The 23,055-nt window shown below is 57.1% G+C and overlaps 1 protein-coding gene and 1 long non-coding RNA gene across 5 annotated transcripts; one reads left to right on the forward strand and one right to left on the reverse strand.

Annotated features, from left to right (window-relative positions):
• The first annotated feature begins 364 nt into the window (after nt 1-364).
• Smtn (smoothelin) lies at nt 365-22,901 on the forward strand. Of its 4 annotated transcripts, XM_005396293.2 has the most exons (21): nt 376-603; nt 2,352-2,481; nt 7,172-7,320; nt 7,679-7,772; nt 7,862-7,940; nt 8,036-8,133; nt 9,030-9,350; nt 9,438-9,510; nt 10,117-10,188; nt 10,270-10,791; nt 10,986-11,158; nt 14,206-14,358; nt 14,443-14,518; nt 15,615-15,779; nt 15,866-15,928; nt 16,134-16,206; nt 17,347-17,520; nt 17,721-17,838; nt 18,386-18,537; nt 19,452-19,616; nt 22,594-22,677. In XM_005396293.2, the coding sequence occupies exons 2-20, from the start codon at nt 2,431-2,433 to the stop codon at nt 19,594-19,596; spliced, it is 2,751 nt and encodes a 916-aa protein (XP_005396350.1). In that variant the 5' UTR covers nt 376-603; nt 2,352-2,430; the 3' UTR covers nt 19,597-19,616; nt 22,594-22,677. The 4 variants fall into 4 exon arrangements, with proteins under 4 accessions (XP_005396351.1, XP_005396349.1, XP_005396348.1 ...); XM_005396292.2 differs by lacking the exon at nt 19,452-19,616 and having other exon boundaries at nt 366-603; nt 17,724-17,838; nt 22,594-22,901; XM_005396291.2 differs by lacking the exon at nt 19,452-19,616 and having other exon boundaries at nt 369-603; nt 22,594-22,901.
• On the reverse strand, nt 2,488-4,297 carry LOC106149859. Its single transcript, XR_001236305.1, has 4 exons — nt 3,987-4,297; nt 3,653-3,810; nt 3,263-3,336; nt 2,488-3,026 (listed from the first exon to the last, which is right to left on the reverse strand). It is a non-coding gene; the product is annotated as an uncharacterized LOC106149859 (long non-coding RNA).
• Nucleotides 22,902-23,055: the final 154 nt, after the last annotated feature.

Genomic DNA, 23,055 nt, shown 5'->3' on the forward strand with positions numbered 1-23,055 from the left:
AAGTGCTGCTGGTCCCTCAGTCCCTGCTCTGAGATGGCCCAGACCGCATGCCCCCAACACAGCCTGGGGGGCAGCATCGGAGTTTCAGCACTGACGCGAGTGGGTGGAGTCGAGGGAAGGAACGTGGTCTCACGAACAAAGAGGAAGGCGGGGAGGCTGTCTTGACTGCTCTGGACTCGTGGGATCCTAGGCCACTTACCCTGGCTCGGAAGCCCTCCCGAGCTTTGGCATAGAGCCTGCTGCCAATGTGCCAAAGCCCACTCGACCCACCAAACACAGCACGGCAGCAGCCCCAAGACTACAACACCCAACAACCCCAGCCAGAAAAGGGCAGGGTCTTTCTTCGGGGCGTGGCCGTCAAATTGAATTTACCCAATGGGGCACGAGGGTGGGCGTAACCCAACTGAGGATTGGGATAGTGCGGTGGGGTGGGGCGGGGCCAGCGAGGCGGCTGGAGCTGCGGGACGCGAGGCTCTAGCAGAGTCCAGGGGACGGTTGCTGAGCGGGCCTCGGAGCCCCAGGTCTCTGCTTCTCCGGCCAGACCTGTCGGATCCCGAGTGAGCAAACCCGAGCCCGCGCCGGACTGACGGGCTGGACTGAGAGGTGGGTGTGCGGATCTCCGGGCGGCGCCAGAACCGCCGACGGTTCCCAGGAGTGGAACCCGGATATCTATCTGGGTAGGGGCTTTGATATTCCCAGACCTGGGGAGCCTCCCCGAATCACGGGGGAACCAAACCACAGGTTAAGGTTCCCAGGCCATGGAGAAAGGACGCCCTTGGACCTCCAGGAGGCTCGACGACCCCCAGACGACCCCCAGGGGCTCCAGCCTATAGGGGCAGATACCTTGAGGAAGTTCCCACAGATGTCCGAGCGCCCTCACGATACCAGGGACCCCATCTGTGTGACAGAGAGCCACGGGACTCGTGGGAGGCGGCAGCCTGAATCTGAGTAGATGAGATCGGGCGCGTTCAGGGTGGTACGGCGGTAGACAGGAATCTGAGTAGAGAGAGACCTCTCACAGTATCTTCAGCCCGAGATTAGGTACTCGGACCCCCACCCCTCAGAAGAAAAAACATGAGGAGCACAGAATGTCCTCACTACCTAAGGCTAGAGATGTCTGAGTGATCCATTTTGGGGGTGGTGGAGGGATTCCCCAAGCAAAATAGCCAGATAAGGGGCATGGACCTTGACAGAAAGGGGTTGCGAAATTGACACCCACCTGAGCCTTCCAGGGTGGAAGGAGCAAGTAGTGACTTGAACATACAGGGTCTAATAAACCCCAACTGTATGATTTGGACTCCCCCAGACCCATTCACCAGATAGGTGACTCGCCGAGTGACTGTTTTGGAGAGAGGGATGATTAAGAGATGAATCAACGGGGGTGAGGGGGTGGGGGGGTGGAGGTAACCTGGGCACCTAGGTGTGTTAGGCCGTGGACTCTCAAATTCCAGAAAGACATCTGGGCTACAGGAGGAAGCTGGGCTGGGGGTCTGGGCCAGGAATTTAAGGGTCTGTTTGATGGGCAGTGATGAGTCAAAAGGGAATGCCCTGGGCTTCTGGGGGTGCTTGGAAGGGGCCTTCAGAGGCCAGAAGTGACCAAGATTTCTATTAGATCTCTCCCTGCACTCTTAAGTTTTGGGGTTCCCCCATTCCCCATAACAAACCCCACCAAGCTGAGCTTCTGGAGGCGCTTCCAGCTGGGAAATGAATAGTGTGTGAACTAGCAGGAGGAGCTGGGTGCCAGGATACCTGTCTTCATGATATCATGGAGAGGACAGAATGAAGAAGGTTGTGCAAAGAGGGTTCCCTCCAAGACATGGAAGACAGTCCACCTCCCATACCTGGGGGAGTAAGTGGCTGTGGCAGCAAGGACTTGGACATGGGCTCAGCTAGAGGCAGAGCTCGCAGAGTGGCTGGGCGCTGGGCAGGCCCTGGGCATGGGCAGGTGAGGCAGGAAAGTGGAGGCTGGGGTAACCCCCCTGGTGGTAAGGACAGCTTGGGTAGGCCTCCCTTCTCCCCAAGCCCCAGCCCAGCTTTTCAGTCCAGGTCCCTGCCCTGCTTGTTTGAGCACAGACAGGATGAGAGCCCAGCCTAGGCCACACAACAGACTGGCAGCCCAGCTGCCACAGCTGGAGCAGGGATACCTACTCTTGGTTTGGTGAGTTTTCCAGCAAACCAACCTCGGATAAAGGGGAGTTCCCAGCCAGGAGCCATATCACAGGGTCAGCAAGCAAGGATAGGACAGCAGTGGATGCTCATGGGTTAGACAGGAAAACTGAGGCACAGAGCCCAAGTGCCTGTGGTTTCCAGAAGTTCCAGCAGGCCTGACAACTCATGTCTATCCCATGCAGAATTCCCTGAGCTGGTTTCAGGTGCCACAGGCACTGGGGGTATCACCAGGAGATCACGACGGAGCTAGGAGCCAGCAACATGGCAGACGAGGCCTTAGCTGGGCTGGATGAGGGAGCCCTCCGGAAACTGGTAAGTTGCCCCATGACTTTACTATGGAGCGGGTAAGCCAGGTCAGAGAGCCGGGGCCAATCCAGGCAACTTTTCAGCTGAGAGGCAGAGGTAATGGAGGATGAGTCAGGAGGAGGGGGTCAAGAGAACAAGGCCAGGCTGGTTCCGTGTGGCTGGTGCAGAGGACCCTTTGGCATGTGGCTGTCTCTGCCAGGTGCTGAGCCTTGGTCCCTCCCAGCCCCGTACTGCCACCACCTGTTTAAACAGTAACTGCTAGGGACTCGCCCATGTGCAGCCACAGGTGTGGGGAGGCTGGATCTGCCTCTTCTGAGTAACAGCCTTAGCAGTGCCCAACCCTGGAAAGCTGGCCCAGTGATAATGATAGCAACAATGATTAATAATGCTAGCGCATAGCAGGGAGCAAGCTCGATGTACTTTTCTCACAGTAGCTTTGACAGCCAGGATGCTGCCACTCATAGACATGAAATCACCTGCTCAAAGGAGCTGTGTCAGGATCTGAGTTCCAGAAGGGACCATGACGCTGGGAAAGTCAAGTCTGGGAGAACCTATGAGAGAGACAGGCTTTGTGGGCTGCGTAGGTTCTGGGTCTTCTAGTTTGTCATTTTTGATTCTGAGTCTGTGTGTTTACCTGTAGAGTGAGAGGAAGACGTGTGTGGTGTGTGTGTGTGTGTGAATACAGAGTCTAGGTTCTGGGGTTGCAGTGGGACAGAGGAGTGGGCCCAGATCTCAGGACAGAAACAGGATGGGTCCACTCCCACTCCTTCCCCCAGGGCCTTCCTACCTCTTTGCACAGAGAGGCTGTGGAGCAACACAGCAGGACAAGGATGTTAGCACCAGCACCAGGCAGCAGCTGATCTGCAAGAGAAATCAGAGCCCCACCTCCCAGACCCTGACCCTTGTCCAGGAGAGAAAATTAAAGATTTACTTTCCCTAGGGGAAGACAAATGATCTATTCCACCCCCATATCACTCCCCAGGAGGCAGAGGCTGGAGCCACTCAGCCTAGTCTAGCCAAGGGGCAGTGCCAGCTGCTGCCATGTCCTCCGCAAGCACCTGGCCTGTGAGTCTTCAGGCCAGTGCCTTAGACAAACTCTGGGTGTGTCCCCACCAGCTGCCTCTGCAGACTGGGTGCAACCTAGAGGGGATGAGGCTGGGTTTCCAAAGGCGCCTACCGGTCAGCTCAACTTCCCCTCAAGAAGTCAGGAGTCCTGATGGGGGTGGCAGAATCAGAGCATCCCAAACAGAAAGTCAGGCCAGCTGCCCGAGCACCCTCATCTCTTGGAGGTCCACACTGAAGGAAGCTCGGGCGTTGTTCAGGGATCAGCCCCTACTGGGCGAAGGAAAAAGATTTCCGAGAAGGAATTTGAGCAGCGGTTGAAGTCGGCTCAACCGGTCTCAAACCCCCTGGGAAAGTACCAACGAGCCGCCCCGCTATTCCGACCGCGCTGGACCCAAAAGGCTTTCCCACCCCGACACCCCCAGATCAGCTCCTCCACTGCCCCGCACCCGCCATCGCTGCTCCCCGCGCGCCGTCCCGGCCCCTGCCGGCCTCGTGGCAGGAACGGGGGCGTCCTGAGCCGGGCCCCTCCCCGTGGGGCCGGGCCTTATAAGGCAAAGCTGGGCCCGCTCCGCCTATTCAGCGCCCTAGCAGACTTGGGGACCGGGCAGCTGCTTCCGGCCTCTGCTCCCGCACATTCCTGAGGACTGGGCAGTGGGCTGCGCGGGATGGGGGCACCTGGGGACATTCGCGCCGCGCGTCCCTCTGCCACACGCAGGCACGCCCTACGCCCCCGTCCTGGGTTCGAGTTCCGACTCCAACAATTTAGCGGGATGACCTGGGAAGCAGCTTAGGTTCTGCGAACTCCGGTTTCCTCTCTGTAGACTGGGACATTAAAGCAGGCGGTGGCAGGGGGCTTCCTGTCTAGCTCCGCTTTAGGGGCCTAGCCCTTCGCGGGGTGGGAGAGGTATGGGCGGACCCTGCGAGCGCGGGCGGTTCGGGAGCCGGCAAGTCTTCGGCGCCCCCTAGCGATGCCTCGCTCCACTGCCGGCTCGTCGCCCGGGAGTAACTGGGGTCCTGGGGTCTAAGCAAAGAAAGGTCAGAATACCTGACCTACCCTGTGCAGATGGGGAGACTGACCCGAGAGGGTTGCCAGATCACCCCAGCAGCGAAAGCAGAAAATAACTGGAGGCCCAGCCTCCGGGGAGGAGGAAGCACCCTCTTTCCTCCCGGGAGAATTTCACTGGGCAGTTTCCGAAACCGCCCCATCCCTTTCCCCTTCCCCCTGGTGGACAATGGCTCTTTGTACTTCCTTCCCTCCCTCCGAACAGCGGTGGTGCCTGAGAGGGTGGGGACCAGAGGACACAGCAGGGACACTGTGGGCTGACCTTTGTCTACAGGCCTACAGGGGAGGCTCATACCAAGGGGTGCCCATCGGAATGAAATCCATCCCTCGGCCCTGCCCCACCCACTCAGAGGGATCAGAGGGAGGTTCCCAGTTTTCAGATAGAACTTTCCCTCAAGAAGGCAGAGTCCTTTGAGGAGTAACAGAATCAGAGCTTCCCAAACAGAGAAAGCCAGGCCAGGTACCCGAGCACCCTCACTCATCTCTAGGGAGTGCACACCCCTGAGGCGCCCGGGTTTGCAGAAATGGCTAAATTATCACATCTGGCTTTTTGTTTGTTTGTTTGTTTTTGTTTTTGTTTTCTGTACCGGGGATCGAACTCGCAACCTTGAGCTTGCGGGGCAGGTGCTGTGCCGCTGAGCTAAATCCCCAGCCCCACATCCGGTTTTTTTAAGGGACAAGGACTGCATCTCAGGACCCCAGGGCATTGGGAATGGGGACCTGGAAAACAGGGCTAGTTATTGCACTTCTGGTCTTTGTCCTCTGCACAGGAGGGCCAGCAGACCCGTAAAGCCCCCAATCTCCAAGTGTTCTGGGAAAGTGAGGCTCATTCTCCCTCCCTCTGCTATAATAGGCCCCCTTGGGCTTTGGCATTTCTATCCCAGGCCAGAGGGACACCCCCCCCAACACATTTCCAGGTCCTTGAGATTCCCTGCCATAGCAGTTAGGCCCCAGCACCACAGCTTTCTTCAATCTAGGGCAGGCCCTGCAGACAGAATCCTGGGTTCAAATCCTAACTCAGGTCATTTGATCATAAGCAAATCATTTCCCACTGAGCCTCAGTTTCCTCTTCTGTCAGGAATAGTATTGTATCCAGGGTTTTTGTGAGGTGGGGACCTAGCGGGGGCTTAGTACAAGGTCTGATCCAGTCAGGTTCTTAGTATGTCCTGTCTTCCCCATTTGCACTGCCTCACTCTTTCTCCTGATGGTTACACCCCCAAGTCTCTGTTCCATCCCCTCCCCTTCCCTGAGGTGGGGGCCTTTGTCCCATCTGGCAAACAAAAAAACAAAGACGCAAGAAAACAGAGAGGTTAAGAATATGTCCCTGACCACCCAGACAGAACCAACACATAGCTCTGGCCTGAGTTTTAGGAAATGCTCCCATAGCACTTCAGGAATGTGGAGCTCCAGGGCTCTGTCCTTCTAGGCTTTCACCATTCTTCAGACTAGGGCAGGTTAGCTATTGGCTGAATTGGGCCCGCCCACACTCCCTGCTAGAACCTATCTTTCTCCACCCACTCCAGCTCCCCAGCTCCCCTATCAAGCAGGAAGGCATGATGGAGGGGAAGGATAAAAAGGAAGAGGATAGAGGATACTTGGCGATGAGGAAGTCACCCTGCCTTTACTTGTTCCCAACTGGCTATCAGACTACACACTGAAGGCTTATCTCTGCCTCTGTCTTCCTGAGAGATCCTGGGCCAGCCCTCTCCCTTGAGCTATACAGGATCCCTGGGAGGTGGGATCCAGTCTACAGAGAGGAAACCAGGATCGGCTGACTCAGCCCAGAAAAAGTGCCCTTTTCTGAACTAGCCACCCCAAATTTCAGGCAGGGCTGAGAAGCTGGTAGGAGTACATGTCCCCCATGTATACCCTCTCTAGAGATCTGGGTATCCCCTAGGGCCAGCTGCCTTATTTCTCTGGGGGACTGACCTTCCCACTCTGGGGCCTGGCTCCTTTGATGGCGGCTAGGGGTAGGTTAAAGCCAATCCAGGGAGTAAGGGGAACAGATACTCCACAGCCAGGCAAGAAGCTAGGAGATGCCTAAGAAAGTGTCCTTGCCTCAGTTTCCCAATCTGTCATCCACAGAGCTGTGATGTTCTGGGACTACAACACAGAAGTCTTCCTTGCTCCAGGGGTGCTTCAGGGGTACTCCAGCTAACCGAATTACACTTTCTTCTCCAGGGCTTCTTTCTTCTCCAACTCTCAGGGTTGACCTCCTCACAGTGGCTCCGTAGCTCTTGGGGGTCTGAGGCGGGGCTCTGAGGGGCAGGAGTCGAATTGCAGGTAGGAGTGCCTGACTGCTTAGCATCTGACACAGGTGGGCAGCTGCCAGCTGCTTACTCACAGTAGGTGCTCTATGAACCACAGTGTGCAGCAGGCTTCCCTGATCCCTGAGTAGGGTCTCCCCCTGACAACCTCAGTGGGTGGCCAGGCATGTAAAGGGCTTGGGGCAGACTGAGTGGAGACAGGCTCCTCATTGTGCCCCAGGCAAAACCGTGGGTAGCTGGTACCAGCCCTCCGCCCCTAACAGCCAGAATGACCCGCCCCTCGCCCCCACCTACCCTATAGCTAGAGGTCACAGCAGATCTGGCAGAGCGGCGGCGCATCCGTTCAGCCATCCGGGAGCTGCAGCGGCAGGAGCTGGAGCGCGAGGAGGAAGCCCTGGCATCGAAGCGCTTCCGTGCCGAGCGACAGGACAACAAGGAGAACTGGCTGCAGTGAGTGGCCGAGGATCAAACATGCATGTGGGAGGGGTCGAGTGTACCAGGGCTCAGCTCATGTGTGTAGGCAGCTGTGAGCACAGGTACGTCTGCTGTGTGTACAGTGGGTAATGCGTGCACACTTCGGAGTTGTGCAGGGGTGTTTTTGGGAATGGGCCATGTGCCGATCGTGTTATCTTGGTCCCACTGGTGTGGACAACATGACTGGGACATGCATGTATCAGTGTGCAGTCAAGGGTCTGCATAGGTAGCTACTCCCTCCTCTGTCAAGGTTCCGGGTACCCTGCCCTGGCCCCTACCTTTAGCTCACAACCTAGCCCTGGTAGTGGTAGTAACAGTCAAGATATTTCCACAGCTCTCAGCATCGGGAAGCTGAACAGCGGGCTGCTCTCGCACGGCTGGCAGGGCAGCTGGAGTCTATGAATGATGTGGAGGAGCTAACCACACTGGTGAGGCCCAGGCCAGGGCAGGGGACAGGGGCAGGGCAGAAGACCTGCACTCTACAGCACAACACTCGGGGCCTGTTTTTCACCCGCAGCTGCGAAGTGCCGGCGAGTATGAGGAGCGCAAGCTGATCCGAGCCGCCATCCGCCGTGTACGGGCTCAGGAGATTGAGGGTAGGTGCCCTGCCCAGGTCCCATCGTTGCCCTACTGTGTGCTGCCTGCAGTGCTTCCTTGGCCACTTGCCTAACATTTGCCCCTGCCCTTCTAGCTGCCACTGTAGCTGGGAGGTTGTGCAGTGGTCGTCCCAACAACAGCTCCAGAGAGGACAGCAAGGGGCTGGCCGCACACAGGTTGGAACAATGTGAGGTAAGGAGTGGACGCATGGTGGGAGGGTGGCCTGGGAATGCCCACAGATGCCCGTGGCGCACGGTGCCTGTCTGTCTTTGCTACACTGGTATTTGACTGTAAGTGGCAACCTCCAGCCCTAAGGGACACTAGGGCTCTATCTCAGGTCTCTTCCTATCTCCCAGGCAACCTCTGGGCACATGCCTCACCTCCAGACTTCATCTCTGCCTAGGCTTCTCCTCAAACCTAGCCTGTCTGCACTGCTCCAGGTCTCTGCCCCTTCCCCACTGCCGCCCTTGTTGATACACAGGCATTTCCCCACCTCCATTCCTACTTTCCACCCCCATCTCTGCCATCCAAGCTGCACTCAGCAGCAGAGAGATCTCTTACAAATGCAAATCTGACCCTGGTACCTCCCTGCATAAACCCATCCCCAGGCTGGCCCTCGCCTTCCACACAGCCTGCATCTTTACCTTGGGTCATCAGAGCACTGGCAGACTGGCCTCTGCATTCCCCACGGAGTGTGAGAGAGAAGTCAGGCCATGCAGATTCTCTAAATGGCCAGCAGAGGCCGCTGAGTCCTTGGTCATGGCAGGACTCCATGCCTACTCCTTGAGGCCAGGGCCAGGTTCCTGTGCTCCCAGAGTCTATTACGGCTGGCCGGGAGCTCCTGGCCAGCATCCTGCTATCCCCAAACACTGACATTAGGCACTGGTCCTCTCTGAACCACCTTTGGCTGGGGCAGAGCCAGATGACTGGGAAGTAGAGATCAAAGGCTTGTGCAGGTGTGCCCACAGGAAGCCATGCCCAGCCCTTCTAGTTTGCATACCCTGGGCACCTGCCAGCCTGGTCTTCCAAGGGTGGGGGTGGTACTCAAGGCAGGGGAGCCTTGGTTGCATCCTGTGGGTCCCCCACAGGTGCCGGAGCATAAGGAACAAGAACAGCAGGCAGGAGTTCCAGAGCCAACCCCAGCTCCTGAGGATACCAGCCAGGATGTGACCAGAGTGACGCTCTTGCTGAGGGCCCCACCTGGGGACACACCTAGCTCAACTGCCTCACCTGACAATTCACCCAGCACTGCTTCTCCTGAGCCTCCACTGGAACCAGCTGGAGCCCCATGTGCTGCTGCTGAGGCTCCAGGGGACCCTGAGCCACCTCCCAGCACCCCCAGGACTCCCACCCCTGATCTCCCAGAGTCGCTGGCCCAACCTAGCATGGAAGGCCAGGTGGCCAACAAGGTGAGTCTGGACCAGGAGCAGGGATGCCAGGCGGGTGAGCTCCTTGCTGTAGGAGTCAGTCCTGCCTATACCATGTTTGCCTTGCAGCTCCTGCCGGGCTCCACAGAGCCTCCTGCTGCCCATTCCCCCACCAAAGGCCCCTCCAACAAAAATAGAGCAGGTGAGGGTCATAGAAGGGGTAGCTACAGGCATCTGCCTTCTCTGCCCCACCCTCCTTTTCCCTGCCTGCGGAATGAGCTCTGGTGCCTGGACAGCTCCAGCCTCCTTGGGTCCAGGCAGTCCCTGACACTCCCCCTCTACTGCCCCTGAGGTGTCCCCGCCCCTAGACAGGCCCACCCCTGCCACCCATGGCCAGAGGCCTCCCTGTAGCCTTGAAAGGCAACGGGCCTCAGGCACATTCTTCTCCCCAATAAGGGAGTGCACCCATCTCGCAGACAGAGCCATGGGCAATGCTGGCCGGGGGTGTCCTCCATCCCCATGGGCAGGGAGGATCTGGACACTTCCCCGAACCTAAACTAACCCTAGCCCTGGCCCCCAGGAGTATCCAAGTCACCCTAGGGTCAGTGGGGGAAGGTAAGAAGGAAGTGCCTGCAGGAAACGCCACAGAGTGGGCAGGCCCAAACAGCGGGAAGGGTGGGGAGGCTGGAGTCTGTGGAGGGTTTGGGAGGATAGGCATGTGTGGAGGACAGGGATATCAGTGGGCTCCCCACTATCCACTCTTTCTTCTCTCACATGGTCGTCACTCCCTCCCCTCTCAATCTGCCAGACCTGGCTGGACCCCAACCCTGTCAGCGTTCTCTGTCTGTGCTCAGCCCCCAACGGCCCGCCCAGAGTCAAGGTACTGCCTATTCTCAACGGCCCCCGGCTCCAGCCGTGTCCTGTCCCACCCAGCCACTGACAGCCCTCTCATCCCTTCTAGAGTCCACCCCACTTGGCAGTGGACCTTCCCCGTTCCATCGGGCTGGCTCTGTGCGGGACCGTGTCCGCAAGTTCGCATCCGATTCTCCTACGGCTGCCAGGCTTCAGGATGGGCCAACCCGAGCAGCCCTTGGTTCCCTGACCCCCACAAGACTTCTGGGCCCCTCCCTCATCAGCACCACCTCTGCCTCCTCCTCCAGGAGCTCCTCCTCTCGGGGGCCCAGTGACACCTCCTCCGAGTTCAACAAGGAGCAAAGAGGAACAGCTCGGCCCCTGGCCCAGCTTCAGAGCTGCCCCCAAGAGGAGGGCCCCAGAGGGCGGGGCTTGGCTGCCAGGTCCCTTGAAAACAGAGCGGGGGAGCCCGTGGCCTGCTCAGAGGATCCCAGTGCCCCGCTGCCTGTGGCTGTGGGCACTGCTGAGCCAGGGGGCAGTATGAAGACCACGTTCACCATCGAGATCAAGGATGGCCGTGGCCAGGCTTCCACGGGCCGAGTGCTACTACCCACAAGCAACCAGAGGGCAGGTAGGCCTCCCTACTGATTCCCCACTACTGGGGATGAGCACCTGTAGCCACCCATCTGCGCGTCGTAGGACACAGGCTGCGGCCAGGGCTCAGGCTCTCTCCAAAAGATGTTGTGGGAACAAGGGTGCCATCAACCTTAGCTGGCACTGCCCTCGCTGCACTTGATTCTGACAGCCATCCTTCTCCCTGCTCAGAACTGACACTGGGGCTGCGGACACCCCCCACCCTCCTCAGCACCAGCAGTGGGAACAAGAGCACCATCACCCATGTCAACAACCCTGGGACCCTCACCCGGATGGGCAGTGTCACTCACGTCACCACCTTCAGCCATGCCTCCCCTGGTAGCCGAGGAGGCTGCAGCGTTAAGGTGAGCCCCTTCTCACCCCACCACCTCATCATCCACCAATGTCACACAAACTGCGTAAGGGCACAGGGCTGGCAGAGTTTCTCTGCTCTGCTTCCCCACCACTGTTTGTACAGAAAAACTGAGGCCCAGAGAGGGAAGGTGGCCATCCACAGTCCACAGCCAGTCGGTGGCAGAACTAAGACCAAACTGCAGTGTATCACCCACCAAGCATGTCCAAAACTCACTTGACACCGGCTTTCCTGTTTTCTGATCTTTGATCCTTACTTCGTAATTTGGTTCATTTCTAATGAGCAGATGGAAAAACTGAGGCTCATAGAGGGTGTTAGGGGCTTGCCTCTCTCTTCGTGTGGCAGCCCCAGTGACCCTGCTCCCACTCCACACTGGACATCAGCGGCAAGGTGCAGAGCAGCTCATCAGCTCATCCAAGATCAGCCTGAGCCATTAGGGGGATTGGAGATTAGTGATTAGCATCTGCATCAATCTCCCAGTGGGGGTTGGGCAGAAGCACTGATGGGAGACAGACAGGCAGGGGGTACCAGTCAGGTGAGGCAGCAGCCTAGCAGGTGCCACGGGAACCGAATACGCTGCACCCTTCCATTATTCATTCCCAAGCCTGGGATCGACTGGCTGGGAACTCAGCTGGGGAAGGGATCCCTAGCAAGCTACCCAGCTGCCCAGGTAACTAACGCCCTCTGTGCTGATCCAGGGACTAAACAGGACTTTGGCTGAGGTGAGATGGTTAAAGCCAGGTTTGGGCCTTCTCAGGGACGGGAGGGAGGAAGTAGGGGCAAGGAAACACCCTTCCTCCATCAAAGCAGGACCCAGATGCCCTCTACCGAGGGGTTAAGGTAGAGTGTCATGAAGGGGTGAGGGATGAATGGAAGAGGCCAGAGTGAAACCTGGGTCTAGTACTGCCAATTTGCCTCAGTTTCCTCACCAAGGGAGAACAGACGGTGTGCCTATAATCACTTGTTCAGTCTGTGTGGGATCTGAGCACCCAGGAAGGACATTCATCTCAAGGTCAAGACCCTTGTTTATAGTAGATAAAGTCCCACCTCCCCATGCCTCCATGTCCCCACCTATTTAAGGCTTAATAAAACAGTATTGCATAAGAGGAAAGCTGGGTAGGCTCTGGAGTCTGGCAGATTCAATCCTCGTATCTAATAGATGTGCTGGCTCAGACAGACCTATTCCCTGCTCCCTGCCTCAGTTTCCCCGCCAGGGAAGCATGGAGCCCTAGTCTCAGTAATCCCTCAAAATGTGTGCAGCTTTGCTGTGCTATAGATCTGTAATCTCTGCAGGGCCAGGGCCAGGCCTAGCAGTAGCCTGCTTGGGCAAGCCACCCCTCCCCCACTCTGTCCCCTCCACAGAGGAGCCCAGAATAGGTTTCTATTTGGGCCCCAGCTCCAGCTGGCTGGTGGAGGGCTGGGAGGCCGGCAGGGGCGGGGCAGGCCCGCTGCCCTTGCCTTCGCCCTCGGACCAGCTGCAAAGACTCTGACACTGCCAGCCGTAGTCAGCAGTCCCTGCCACTGTCCCAACATTACACCCCATAGAGTCCTCACCAGCACTATGCCAGGGGTACCTGGGCCTGGGCCTGAGATGGCTGCAGCCCTGGAGGAGCAGTTGGGCCAGGTATTGGAGGAGCTGCGGGCAGTGGCTGAGGCAGGCCGGGCAGCAGTGACCCAGGCAGCTGAGGCAGCTGCAGCCGCCATGGAGCCAGTAGCTCGAGCAGCCGAAGAGCTGCGGGTGGAGACAGCCACAATGAGCCGGAGGCTGGACGCGCTGAGCAGGCAGGTGGAGATGCTGAGCCTACGGTTGGGGGTCCCACTTGTGCTGGACCTTGAGCCTGAGCTGGAGCCTAGTGAGCTGTTCCTGGCTGCCGCCGACCCTGAGGCGCTCTTCCAGGCGGCTGAGGATGCTGGAACCCCTGTAGCCCACCCACCTGCCTTTAGCACCCGCCGCCGCTCCTCCACCGGCCCCACCCACAGCAGCAGTCTCGTAAGTCCCTCTTGGTCAGAGGGAGGGGGTGACTTTGAGTCAGGCTGAGTGACCTTAGGTGTGCTACCACCTTCTCTGAGCTTCAGTTTGTCTGTCTATACAGAGGACTAGGACATGAGAGCTCCAAGACTGAGACAGTAATAGCCCTAGTAATAGCCCGAGTACTGCATGGCAGCTGCTCTAGCAGCCTCTGGCATGGCCCAGCCCCCAACTCCACCCCCATGCCCCCTCCCAGCCAGGCCAAGCCTCCCTGAAACAGCTGCCCCCTTGGCTCTCCTTACTCTCATAGCAGAGAGGCCCTGTCAGGAGGGGAGGGGATATAGTAGTTGGTCTGGGGGCTGGGAGGTGCCCTGGGAGGGATAGGGCACTAGGTTAGGTCTTGAGGTTCCTTGGAGGATGATTCCCAACAGGCTGGGGCAGGGCAGGGAGGGTGATAGATAGGACAGGTCTTCAGAGAGGTCTTGGCTCAGGGAAGCCCTAGTCAGACACCTGGTTAGGAACCCTCAGGCTGTGGTCCAGCCCCCTTGGCAAGGGAGGCTGGGATATGTGCCACCTGGGCACTGACCCAGGAGGACCCAGGCCTCAGGACTTGGCAGGACACAGCAGAGCCTGCGGGGAGGGGACTGGGAATGAAGCGGCAGAGAGAACTCAGGCTCCAGAGTTAGATTCCGTTCAGCTCAAACCCCAGGCTGCCAGCTGCATTGTATTTACAGAGGGACTGTGGGGAGTTCCCCTAAGCCTTAGTTTTCCCTCCTGTTGACTAAGGACAGTAATAGCCCTCGTGTTTATACAAATGCTATGGAATGGAAATCATTATACTGCTAACTACCAATTGTATTAATATAATTGTGAATATGTGGGAAAACCTACAGCACGGCTGTCATGGACGCTTCCCTGAGCCTGACACCAGCATACCAGCATGGGACAGGAAGACTGGTAGGCTGCTGGTCAATTCCAAAGCTGTGCCAACAGCCCCAGGATCTGGTCTTCTGCCCACTGGGGACATGATGGGTTTCACACATCCCCTTTGCCCTCTCCCTACCCCATAGATGGAGCCAGAGCCAGCGGAGCCTCCCTCTACAGCAGTGGAAGCCGCTAATGGTGCAGAGCAGACCCAGGCGGACAAAGCACCACAGGGGCAGAGCCCGCTGAGCACTGAGGAGCTGATGGCCATAGAGGATGAAGGGGTCTTGGACAAGATGGTATAGTGGTTCTGCTGGGTTAGGGGTTGGCAGGGAAGTGGGGATTGGCAGGCCCCAAGTGCTCAGTGACAATTCTGTCTGCAGCTGGATCAGAGCACAGACTTTGAGGAGCGGAAGCGAATCCGGGCTGCACTCCGTGAGCTCAGACAAAGGAAGAGAGGTAGAGAACCCTGTTCTAGATGCAGGTGCTCGATCCCTCAACTGCTGGCTTCATTCTGAGGTCCATTCATGGATGCTGCAGCTCAGTAACTGCCCTGTCCAGCTTTGCTTTCCCTAGCCCAGCTACTCCCTTTCCTCCTTCCGGCTGGACCCAGCTGCTCCCTTCCCTAGCTGCTTCTCTTCCCCTGGCCACCCCAGCTTACTGTCCCTGAGCAGGTTCCCTTCTCTGTCCTAGACCCAATCACTCCCTCTCTTACCCACTCTCTCCTTGGACACAGTGGCTTCTGTAAGTGCTATCAACTCCCCTTCCTTGAATTGAGATACTTCTCTCGGGTGCTTCTCTCTCTCCAAGATCCATTGATGGCCATGTTAGCCTCTGCCTCTACCCCGCTTCCCCTTTCCTGGACACAGCTACGTCTTCCACCTGATAACTTCCTCTCCCGACACAGCTATTCTTTCCCTAATTTTAGATTCACTTCTTCCTCCAGATCCTCTCAAGTACTCCCTTTCTAAATCTAGCTGCTTTCCCCAGGCCCACTGATGGGGATCCCAGCCTCTCTGCCTACATTCTTTAGGCCCTGTCAACCCCCTTCACCGGCTTCCCTCCCAACTACCCTTTCTCTGGATCAGATTACTTCTCAGATACCTCCAGTCATTCCCTCCCTGGACCTAGATAGTCCTTCCTCCAGCTGCTGTTCTCCTTCCTAACACCCATTTTATGAACCACTGAGCTACTACGTTTACCCAGCCTCTCCTTCCTCGATCTCAGCTCCTTCCTCCCTAGATCTAGATACTCCCTCCACTCAGCTACTCATTCCTATAGAAACATCCTATTTGGATCCAAATACCCCTTTGAGGTCAGCGATTCCGTATTCCCTAGTTTTTACCCGAGTCCTTTTCCCCCATACCCCTCTCTGACAAGTTATGGCTGTCCCTTCACCCCTAGATGCTTCTAGAGAAGCCCTTGTCACCTGTGTCCTTAGTATTTCTAACAAGCTGCCCTCCATCCCATCTTTTGTGCCCTGTGTGCCTATGCATATGTGCCGTGTGGGCACTGGGTGACCCTTCTGGGCGTGCATGGGGCATCCCCTGCCCAGACCAGCGGGACAAGGAACGGGAACGGCGACTGCAGGAGGCACGAGCCCGGCCAGGGGAGAGGCGAAGCAACACGTCCACCGAGACCACCACAAGGCACAGCCAGAGGGCGGCTGATGGCTCCGCCGTCAGCACTGTGACCAAGACCGAGCGGCTCGTCCAGTCCAGTAAGGGGCCAACCAGGGCTCAGGGTGGGAGCACGTGCTCCCCAGTGAGCCCCAGTGACCCTCCCTGTCATCTCCCATGCCTCTAGATGATGGTACACGGACAGCCCGCACCACCACAGTGGAGTCAAGTTTTGTGAGGCGCTCGGAGAGTAAGGCTGCCTGACTTCACCCTGTGCCTGCCTGCCTCCTCACCTCCTCGGGCTCTTCCTCAACCACTCTCTCTGTCTTCAACTGCGCCATCATTTTCTCTTCTTTGCCTGTGGTTATCACCATCCCTCTGTACAGCCTCTCCTCCTCCTGTCTCCTGATGTCCAGGCCCAGGCCTCCCCTCACTCCCTCTCCCCTTTCTTGCAGATGGCAGTGGCAGCACTACAGTGCAAACCAAGACCTTCTCCTCTTCCTCTTCCTCATCTAAGAAAATGGGCAGGTGGGCATGGGCACCTACTCACATACATAGGGGGGGACCTCATGGCATACCCATTCTGCAGAGGGATAGACTGAGATGGTGGGAGGGACAAAGTGGGAATCAGATCATTCCTGCTTGTTTTGTGGTCTCAATTCTCAGCCATAACCTGGAAGAAGGAGATGCTCAGGGAAGCCAGAGACTTGCTTCGGGGCTCACAGCTCTGAGAAGCAGCAAGAACATCAAACCCTAGAAAGGCCTTCTGGCACTGTCTGCTGGAACGGCCACATTGCAGTGTCCACAGACCGCCTCCCAAGTTACAGAGCGGCTTAGCCCTTGAGAGAGGTGTATACCTCCATGCTACAGAGGATGGGAGTGCTGGCAGAAAGCAGGGATTGGATCAGAATCCAGGCTAGAGACCAAAGGTTCCAGAAACTCTGAATCAGGGACCTGCATTCAATTTCCAGCCGTGCGCCCTATGTCCTCTGAAATCCTAGGCAAGTTATTACCTGAGGCCTCAGTTTCCTTGTCGTTAGTGGAAATAGTGTCAGCCTCCCACCTACCCCTTGCAAAGTTTGAAATGACTCACAGGAAGGCTAAGTGTGTACCCCAGTGGTAAAATACTTTGCTTCCCATGCAGGAGACCCTGGGGTCCTTTTTTTTTGTTTTTTTTTTCCAGTACCAGGGATCGAACTCACAACCTTGCGCTTGCCAGGCAGGCGCTGCGCTGCTGCACTAAATCCCCAGCCCCTGACCCTGGGATCCTTATTCAGCACTATAAAAAATAAAAAGCTGAACAGACATGAGCTATTATTATTATTACCATCGCTATTATTATGTTGGTCCTTTTTTATTACTTGATAAAGCCCAGAATCGGAACTTAACAATACACTAAAACTTCTCAGAGAACTTTTGGGAGCCAAAAGTTGATCTTTTTCTGATCAAGAAAGCTTGACTCCCAACTTTCCATTGTCTGACCAAAGTGTACTCCCTTGTAAGATGAGTATGATGAGATAATGCCCTCTTTGCTGCTCAGAAGTGTAGGTAGTGGACATAACATGGTGTGGGAGAGACTACAGGATCCCTCTCTCAGCAAGTGATGGCCCAGGCTTGTGGCTCCAGAGCAGCACTCCTCCAGCCTAATGGTCACCTCCTCACCCACAGCATCTTTGACCGAGAGGACCAGGCCAGCCCGCGGCCTGGGAGCCTGGCAGCACTTGAAAAACGCCAGGCAGAGAAAAAGAAAGAACTGATGAAGGCGCAGAGTCTGCCCAAGACCTCAGCATCCCAAGCACGCAAGGCCATGATTGAGAAGCTGGAGAAAGAGGGCGCCTCGGGGTGAGGAGCAGAGGGCAGACGTGGGGCCTGATGACCAAAGAGGCCGGGGCCTGAGGGATGATGGGCAAAGCCGGAGATGGGAGCAACAGGGCTTGAACTGTGGTGGGAAGGAGCTGAAGGTCGCGGAAGGCAAGGCCTTGGGGTCCACAGGATGGTTCTTCCGAGGTGGTGACCTTGCTCTAACACACCCCCCCCCACAGCAGCCCTGGTGGACCTCGCACAGCTGTGCAGCGCTCCACCAGCTTCGGGGTTCCCAATGCCAACAGCATCAAGCAGATGTTGCTGGACTGGTGCCGAGCCAAGACACGCGGCTACGAGGTGAGCCCTAGGAGGCCAGGTGGCCCAGTGCCCTCCCAGGCCCCGGGTTAGCACCTCCCTCTTGGGAGAACTTCTTACTCCCCTGTAGGCTTCACAGGGGCCACATGCCCTGGCAGGGCACACGGAAAGGCTTCTGGGATGAGGAAACTGAGGCTCAAAGAGCCTACATGACCCTAGGGCCCAGACCCTGGGCCTCCTGAGGGCCCCTTCGGTGATGGGCTTGATTCAAGACCAGATCCCACCCTCAGAGTCACCTCCTTGTTGCACCGGGGCAGGGTGGGGGGTGAGTTACTTTCTGTGAGGAAAGGCATGATGGAGGAATGACCATGGCCTTAGCTCAGCGGCACTGACCTCGCCATAGCTCCATCCTGCTAAATCGCAGACAAGTAAGTTGACAAGTGGAGTTGCAGAAGGTTCATACTCCGAGGCCGCAGGGCCTCTCTGAGCCCAGTTGCCCTGGTCTAGAATGCCAAAACCTGGGGCGGGGGAACACGCTAGGTCCAGAAGAGTTACCCGCCAGGATCCTGACCGGTCCTCCTACCCATAGCATGTGGACATCCAGAACTTCTCCTCCAGCTGGAGTGATGGGATGGCTTTCTGTGCCCTGGTACACAACTTCTTCCCCGAGGCCTTTGACTATGGGCAGCTTAGCCCACAGAACCGGCGCCAGAACTTCGAAGTGGCCTTCTCATCTGCTGAGTAAGTGTGGGCCCCAGGTGTCGGCTGGGCTCAGCGGCCCTGAGACCCCCTGGAACTGGCCAGCCACACTGTCCGTCTCCAGCTGAGACCCTTACCCAGAGTCCCTGTCCTCCTCCGCCCCCTGCCCACCTGCTGCTGAGTGTGCCAGGTGCCCGCCGGAAGGAAGGAGCGGCAGGCCCGCCTACCAGCCCAGGCCAAAGCCCACCAGGTGGCCCTGTCCATATCCCTTCCCTCCTCCCTCTGCCCCTTCTCCCTCCTTTCTCCCTTTCTCTGTCCTGCTCTCCTCCCACTATCACCAGAGCTTCCTGCTCCCACGGGGTCCCGGCTGGAGATTCCAAAAGGAGGCTCCTGGCCCGGGCACCGTGCCCGTGCAGCCTATATAGGTGCTGCCAGAGGCTTATATAGGACATCAGCAAGCCCTCCACTTTGGAATCATTGCCCCTTCCGCTCACCTCACCCTCAGCACCCTCCTCCGTCTGTCTTTCGTTCTCTCCCCTACTCTTTCTGGTTCCCTCCGGATTTCTTCCCCTCCTCCCCCACCTCCTCTCACGCCTCCCTCACCCCCCCTCCCTGGGGCACAGCCCTCCTCTCCAATCTCGGCGCCAACGCCGTTGCCCCCACCCCGCGTTCCCGCTTGCCCCAAGAGTTCTCTGCACCTGTGACTGGTTTGACCCCCCCACCCCTGTCTGCATTGCACACCATTAGCGATGGGTAGTGAGCGGCACGTCCACAATGGGGAGGGGGCATGCGGGGGGCTGGCAGACTGCAGCACTGAGAACGTAACTGAACTCATGTCTCTGTGTGTCTGTATGTGCGTGTGTCTCTGTTCTCTCTTTTCTCTTCTCAACCTCTACCCTCTTCTCCCTGGCTGGGCCCTGCCTACCTGCCCCTTCCTGGCCCCCTACCCTCCCCAGGACCCATGCGGACTGCCCGCAACTCCTGGATACAGAGGACATGGTGCGGCTTCGAGAGCCTGACTGGAAGTGCGTGTACACGTACATCCAGGAGTTCTACCGCTGTCTGGTCCAGAAGGGGCTGGTAAAAACCAAAAAGTCCTAACCCCTGCTCGGGGCCCCACGGTGAGAAACACTGCCTCTGCCACCTGCCCTGTTTCACCGGAATCTACTCATCGGGGCTCAGCGAAGTGAATGGGAGGTGGGTGGCGGGTGCAGGGGGAGCCTTATAAAAGCAGTCAGACAGAACCCTGACTTCCGGTAGCGCAGGGCCTACCAGGTGAAGCCATTACTAATGAGCAGTGTCGACCCAGGTGAGAAGGACTATGATGGGGAAAACCCAGGAGACCATGGGCTCCCAGGGGAGGCACCTGACTCTGGCTGTTGGCCCCGGGATGGCTCTCCGACAGAAGTGCAAACTAAACTGGGATCTGAGCAACAAACTCAGGCTAAGGGAGGGAAGACTTCCAGACAGAGGGTCAGCCAGTGCTCAGAGATGGAGAATGAGAAGGGAAGGAACTTGAGCCTTGGGTGTGAGGATGAAGGAAGGGGCCACAGTCAGGAGTCTGAACTTCCTACCGTGGATAAGAATCCTCAAGGTTTTCAACCAGGAGGGTGGATGTGGTCAGGTTAGCATTCTAGAACAAGCCTTGGATGAGGCCTGGGATGAGCTAGATGACTGGAACAGGAAAGTCTCTTAGGCAGAGGGTATAGCTCAGTGGTAGAGCGCCTGCCTAGCATTTGAGAAACCCTAGGTTGGACAACCACTGGGGAAAAAACAAACAAAACTACTCCCAAGCTTTCAGTGTGGGTTCTGGGGAATTGGTGGTGTCAGATACCAAACTGGGAAGTTTAGAAACAGGGCCAGTTTAACAGAAGGATGTTCTTGGCTGGATCTGCCCAAGCTAGCTATGGCGTTTCCTCTCTGGTCATCTTACTTTAGGGCTATAGGAGAGAATTTAGATCCTGAACTAACTGCCCCATCAAAGACAGTTTCCTCAGAGAAGAGGAGAGGTGACCTCAAAGTGTTCCCAGGGTGGGGAGGTAGGTCAGACCTAGGGCCAAAGACTGGCTCTCCAGATTTCCCATTTAGCAGCGTTCTTCCTAGCTCTATTACTATTTTCCCTCTGTTTTATATAGAGGAGTGAAAATAGAGGTTCAGAAGGGACAAGGGGCTTGCTCCAAGTAATGGAAGTCAGGGACAGACTCAACTAGGGTGCACTCAGATGCCCTTGAGGACCTGGGGTCATCCCACATGCATCTACTCAGGGGTGCAGGTGAGGGAAAGATGGCTTTGGTGCTATCTCCAGGTCATATATGGACTTGGGAGCTTCTGCCCAGTGAGCTGGCCTGGAAGGAGAGGAGCCTAGTGCAACCCTGATCCAGCTGGAAAGTGTGACTCAGCTGTACTGTTGCTCCAGTTGCTTGGTGTTTGGCCTGACACTGAGGCTGCCTGAGCCCTGAGCCGTGTGCCCCAGTGTAAACAATGGCTTTATAAGGTCTCTAGGGAAGGCACCAAGGGTGGGAGGGAGCTCCAGGTTGGGGGAGGGAAGCCGGGATCCCTGGGAAGATAGCCACAGCTGGAAGAAGCCTCAGAAAGAGGCTACCTCCGCACCATGGTACAGCTGGGGAAATAAGCCCAGTTTGGGGCAGGGACAACCCCCAAAGGCATACCTTACTCATCCTAAGTGTTTCCAAAGTCTCAAATGAGAGGTAGAGAAAGACTATGCTGTTACAAGGAGAAGGAGACAGAGTCACAGAATAGGGCAGGGCCTCACCTAGCACCTGCAGAGGGTTGGAGCAGACCCTGAAGGACTGAAGGTTTTCTGTCTCCCGGGTTTCTTCCATGAAGGAATCCAGGTGAGCTGGGAGTAGCTCCAGCCCTACCCACAGTCCTGGATTTAATTCTGAAGGTGCAAGATAGAAGATGGTCTCAGGCTCTCCTGTCTCATGGAAACAGGAACAGTCCCTGGCCTTGTCTCTGCTGATGCAAACCCATTCAACACTCCCTGAGCACTTACCATGCACCTGGCATGGCAGGCGGGACAGCGCAAACAGAGAAGAAGGCAGAAGAGTCTTGATTTGGGAGAGAAAGAAAAACAAAGCCAGAGAGCAGACTCCAGCTTCTGCTCTGCAGCTGTCACTTGGGTCACAGCCACAACTACTCCAGAGTGGGGAAAGGGGTCCTGCAGTAGGGAAGAGTAGGCACCAGGCCAGTGCCAGAACCCAGGGCTGGGGGGCCTGGGTCCCAACAGGTTCAACCCTGCACCTACTGAGCTGTGAGGTTCATACAGCTCCTTTGCCCTGTGACTCGGTTTCCCTATATTTAAAGTGCAGCTTGCACCCAGGGATGATCAGAGGGATGGTCCACCCACCTGAGCATAGTGTAGAAGGTCCAGTCAGTATTGGTTGGGATAATGTCCTCCTCTGCTGTACCCAAGGCAGGTGATGAGTTAACGCCTGCCTCCCAACTCTCTTACACATACACACACACACACACACACACACACACACACACTCCATGGCCTCCATTTCCCATTTCTACAATGTGGTTGTTCCCTGGGGCAAGGACAAGGGTCCTCGGGCCTGTTGGCAGTAAGTGCCAGATTAGGTAGCTGATAGGTAATTATCAAGGGCCCAGGGTGTCGCTGGGGTGAGCCCTGGCCACAGAGAAAGATTTGCCAATGGTATAGCTCTTTTAGCACAATGGCCCAACTGAAAGCCCTCCAGCAACTGGCGTGTGCCAGTGAGGGTAAGCAAAAGGTGGCCTCCGGGGAGAGTATGGGTGGGATGTGGAGTCAGGACCGCCCCTGGGCTGGAGGAGTAGGAACAGACCCAAACCTGCCTGATGGAACAGGGTCTTGCTCTTCTCCCCACCGTCTCCATTACTACCTGCCTAGCTCTGCTACTGGCAGCGTGGCCTCTAGGCTTAGCTGGTGGGCCTGATCCAGGACTTCCTTGCCTTCCTGGAAGGCTTTGTTCCCTCCCATACGATGAACAGTTTGGAGCAGGCTGCGCCAATGAAAAGGCCTCGGGGTAAAGGGGCGCCACAAGAGGAGGGCTGGTGCTCACAACCATCCTCCTCGTCCCCCCTCCCCCGCAGGATGTTGGTGGATTGCGTGCCCCTGGTGGAGGTGGAGGACATGATGATCATGGGCAAGAAGCCCGACCCCAAGTGCGTCTTCACCTATGTGCAGTCGCTCTACAACCACCTGCGGCGGCACGAGCTGCGCCTGCGCGGCAAGGATGTCTAGCCTCCCCCACACATCGCCCGCAGCAGGGTGCCACCCCCACCTCCCCGCACAGTCCCCTCCCTGTGCGCCTGCCCACGGCTGCCCTGTCTGTCGCGACACCCTCCCCCGCATACACTCGCAGCGTTTTTGATAAATTATTGGTTTTCAACGATCCTAACTTCTCTGCCTCTTTTGTGGGTGGGCGCTGGGCCGGGAGAAGGTCCCCAACTCCGGGAACCAAGCAGTTAGGAGATGCGTGGCCTCCCGAGGATATATGCGGGAGCTCCTAGTCTGACCTCCTACACCACCCGCCCGCAGCAGCAAGGAAGAAG

Source organism: Chinchilla lanigera, unplaced genomic scaffold (genome assembly GCF_000276665.1).
Source record: "Chinchilla lanigera isolate Chin_1 unplaced genomic scaffold, ChiLan1.0 scaffold00054, whole genome shotgun sequence".
Taxonomy (NCBI): Eukaryota; Metazoa; Chordata; class Mammalia; order Rodentia; family Chinchillidae; genus Chinchilla; species Chinchilla lanigera.

Coding starts and splice junctions, on each gene's coding strand:
- Smtn (XM_005396291.2), top strand. CDS start 2,431: ATGGCAGACGAGGCCTTAGCTGGGCTGGATGAGGGAGCCCTCCGGAAA. Junction 8,134..9,029: donor ACAGGTTGGAACAATGTGAG/GTAAGGAGTGGA, acceptor GGTCCCCCACAG/GTGCCGGAGCATAAGGAACA. Junction 18,538..22,593: donor GTGGCCTTCTCATCTGCTGA/GTAAGTGTGGGC, acceptor CCTCCCCCGCAG/GATGTTGGTGGATTGCGTGC.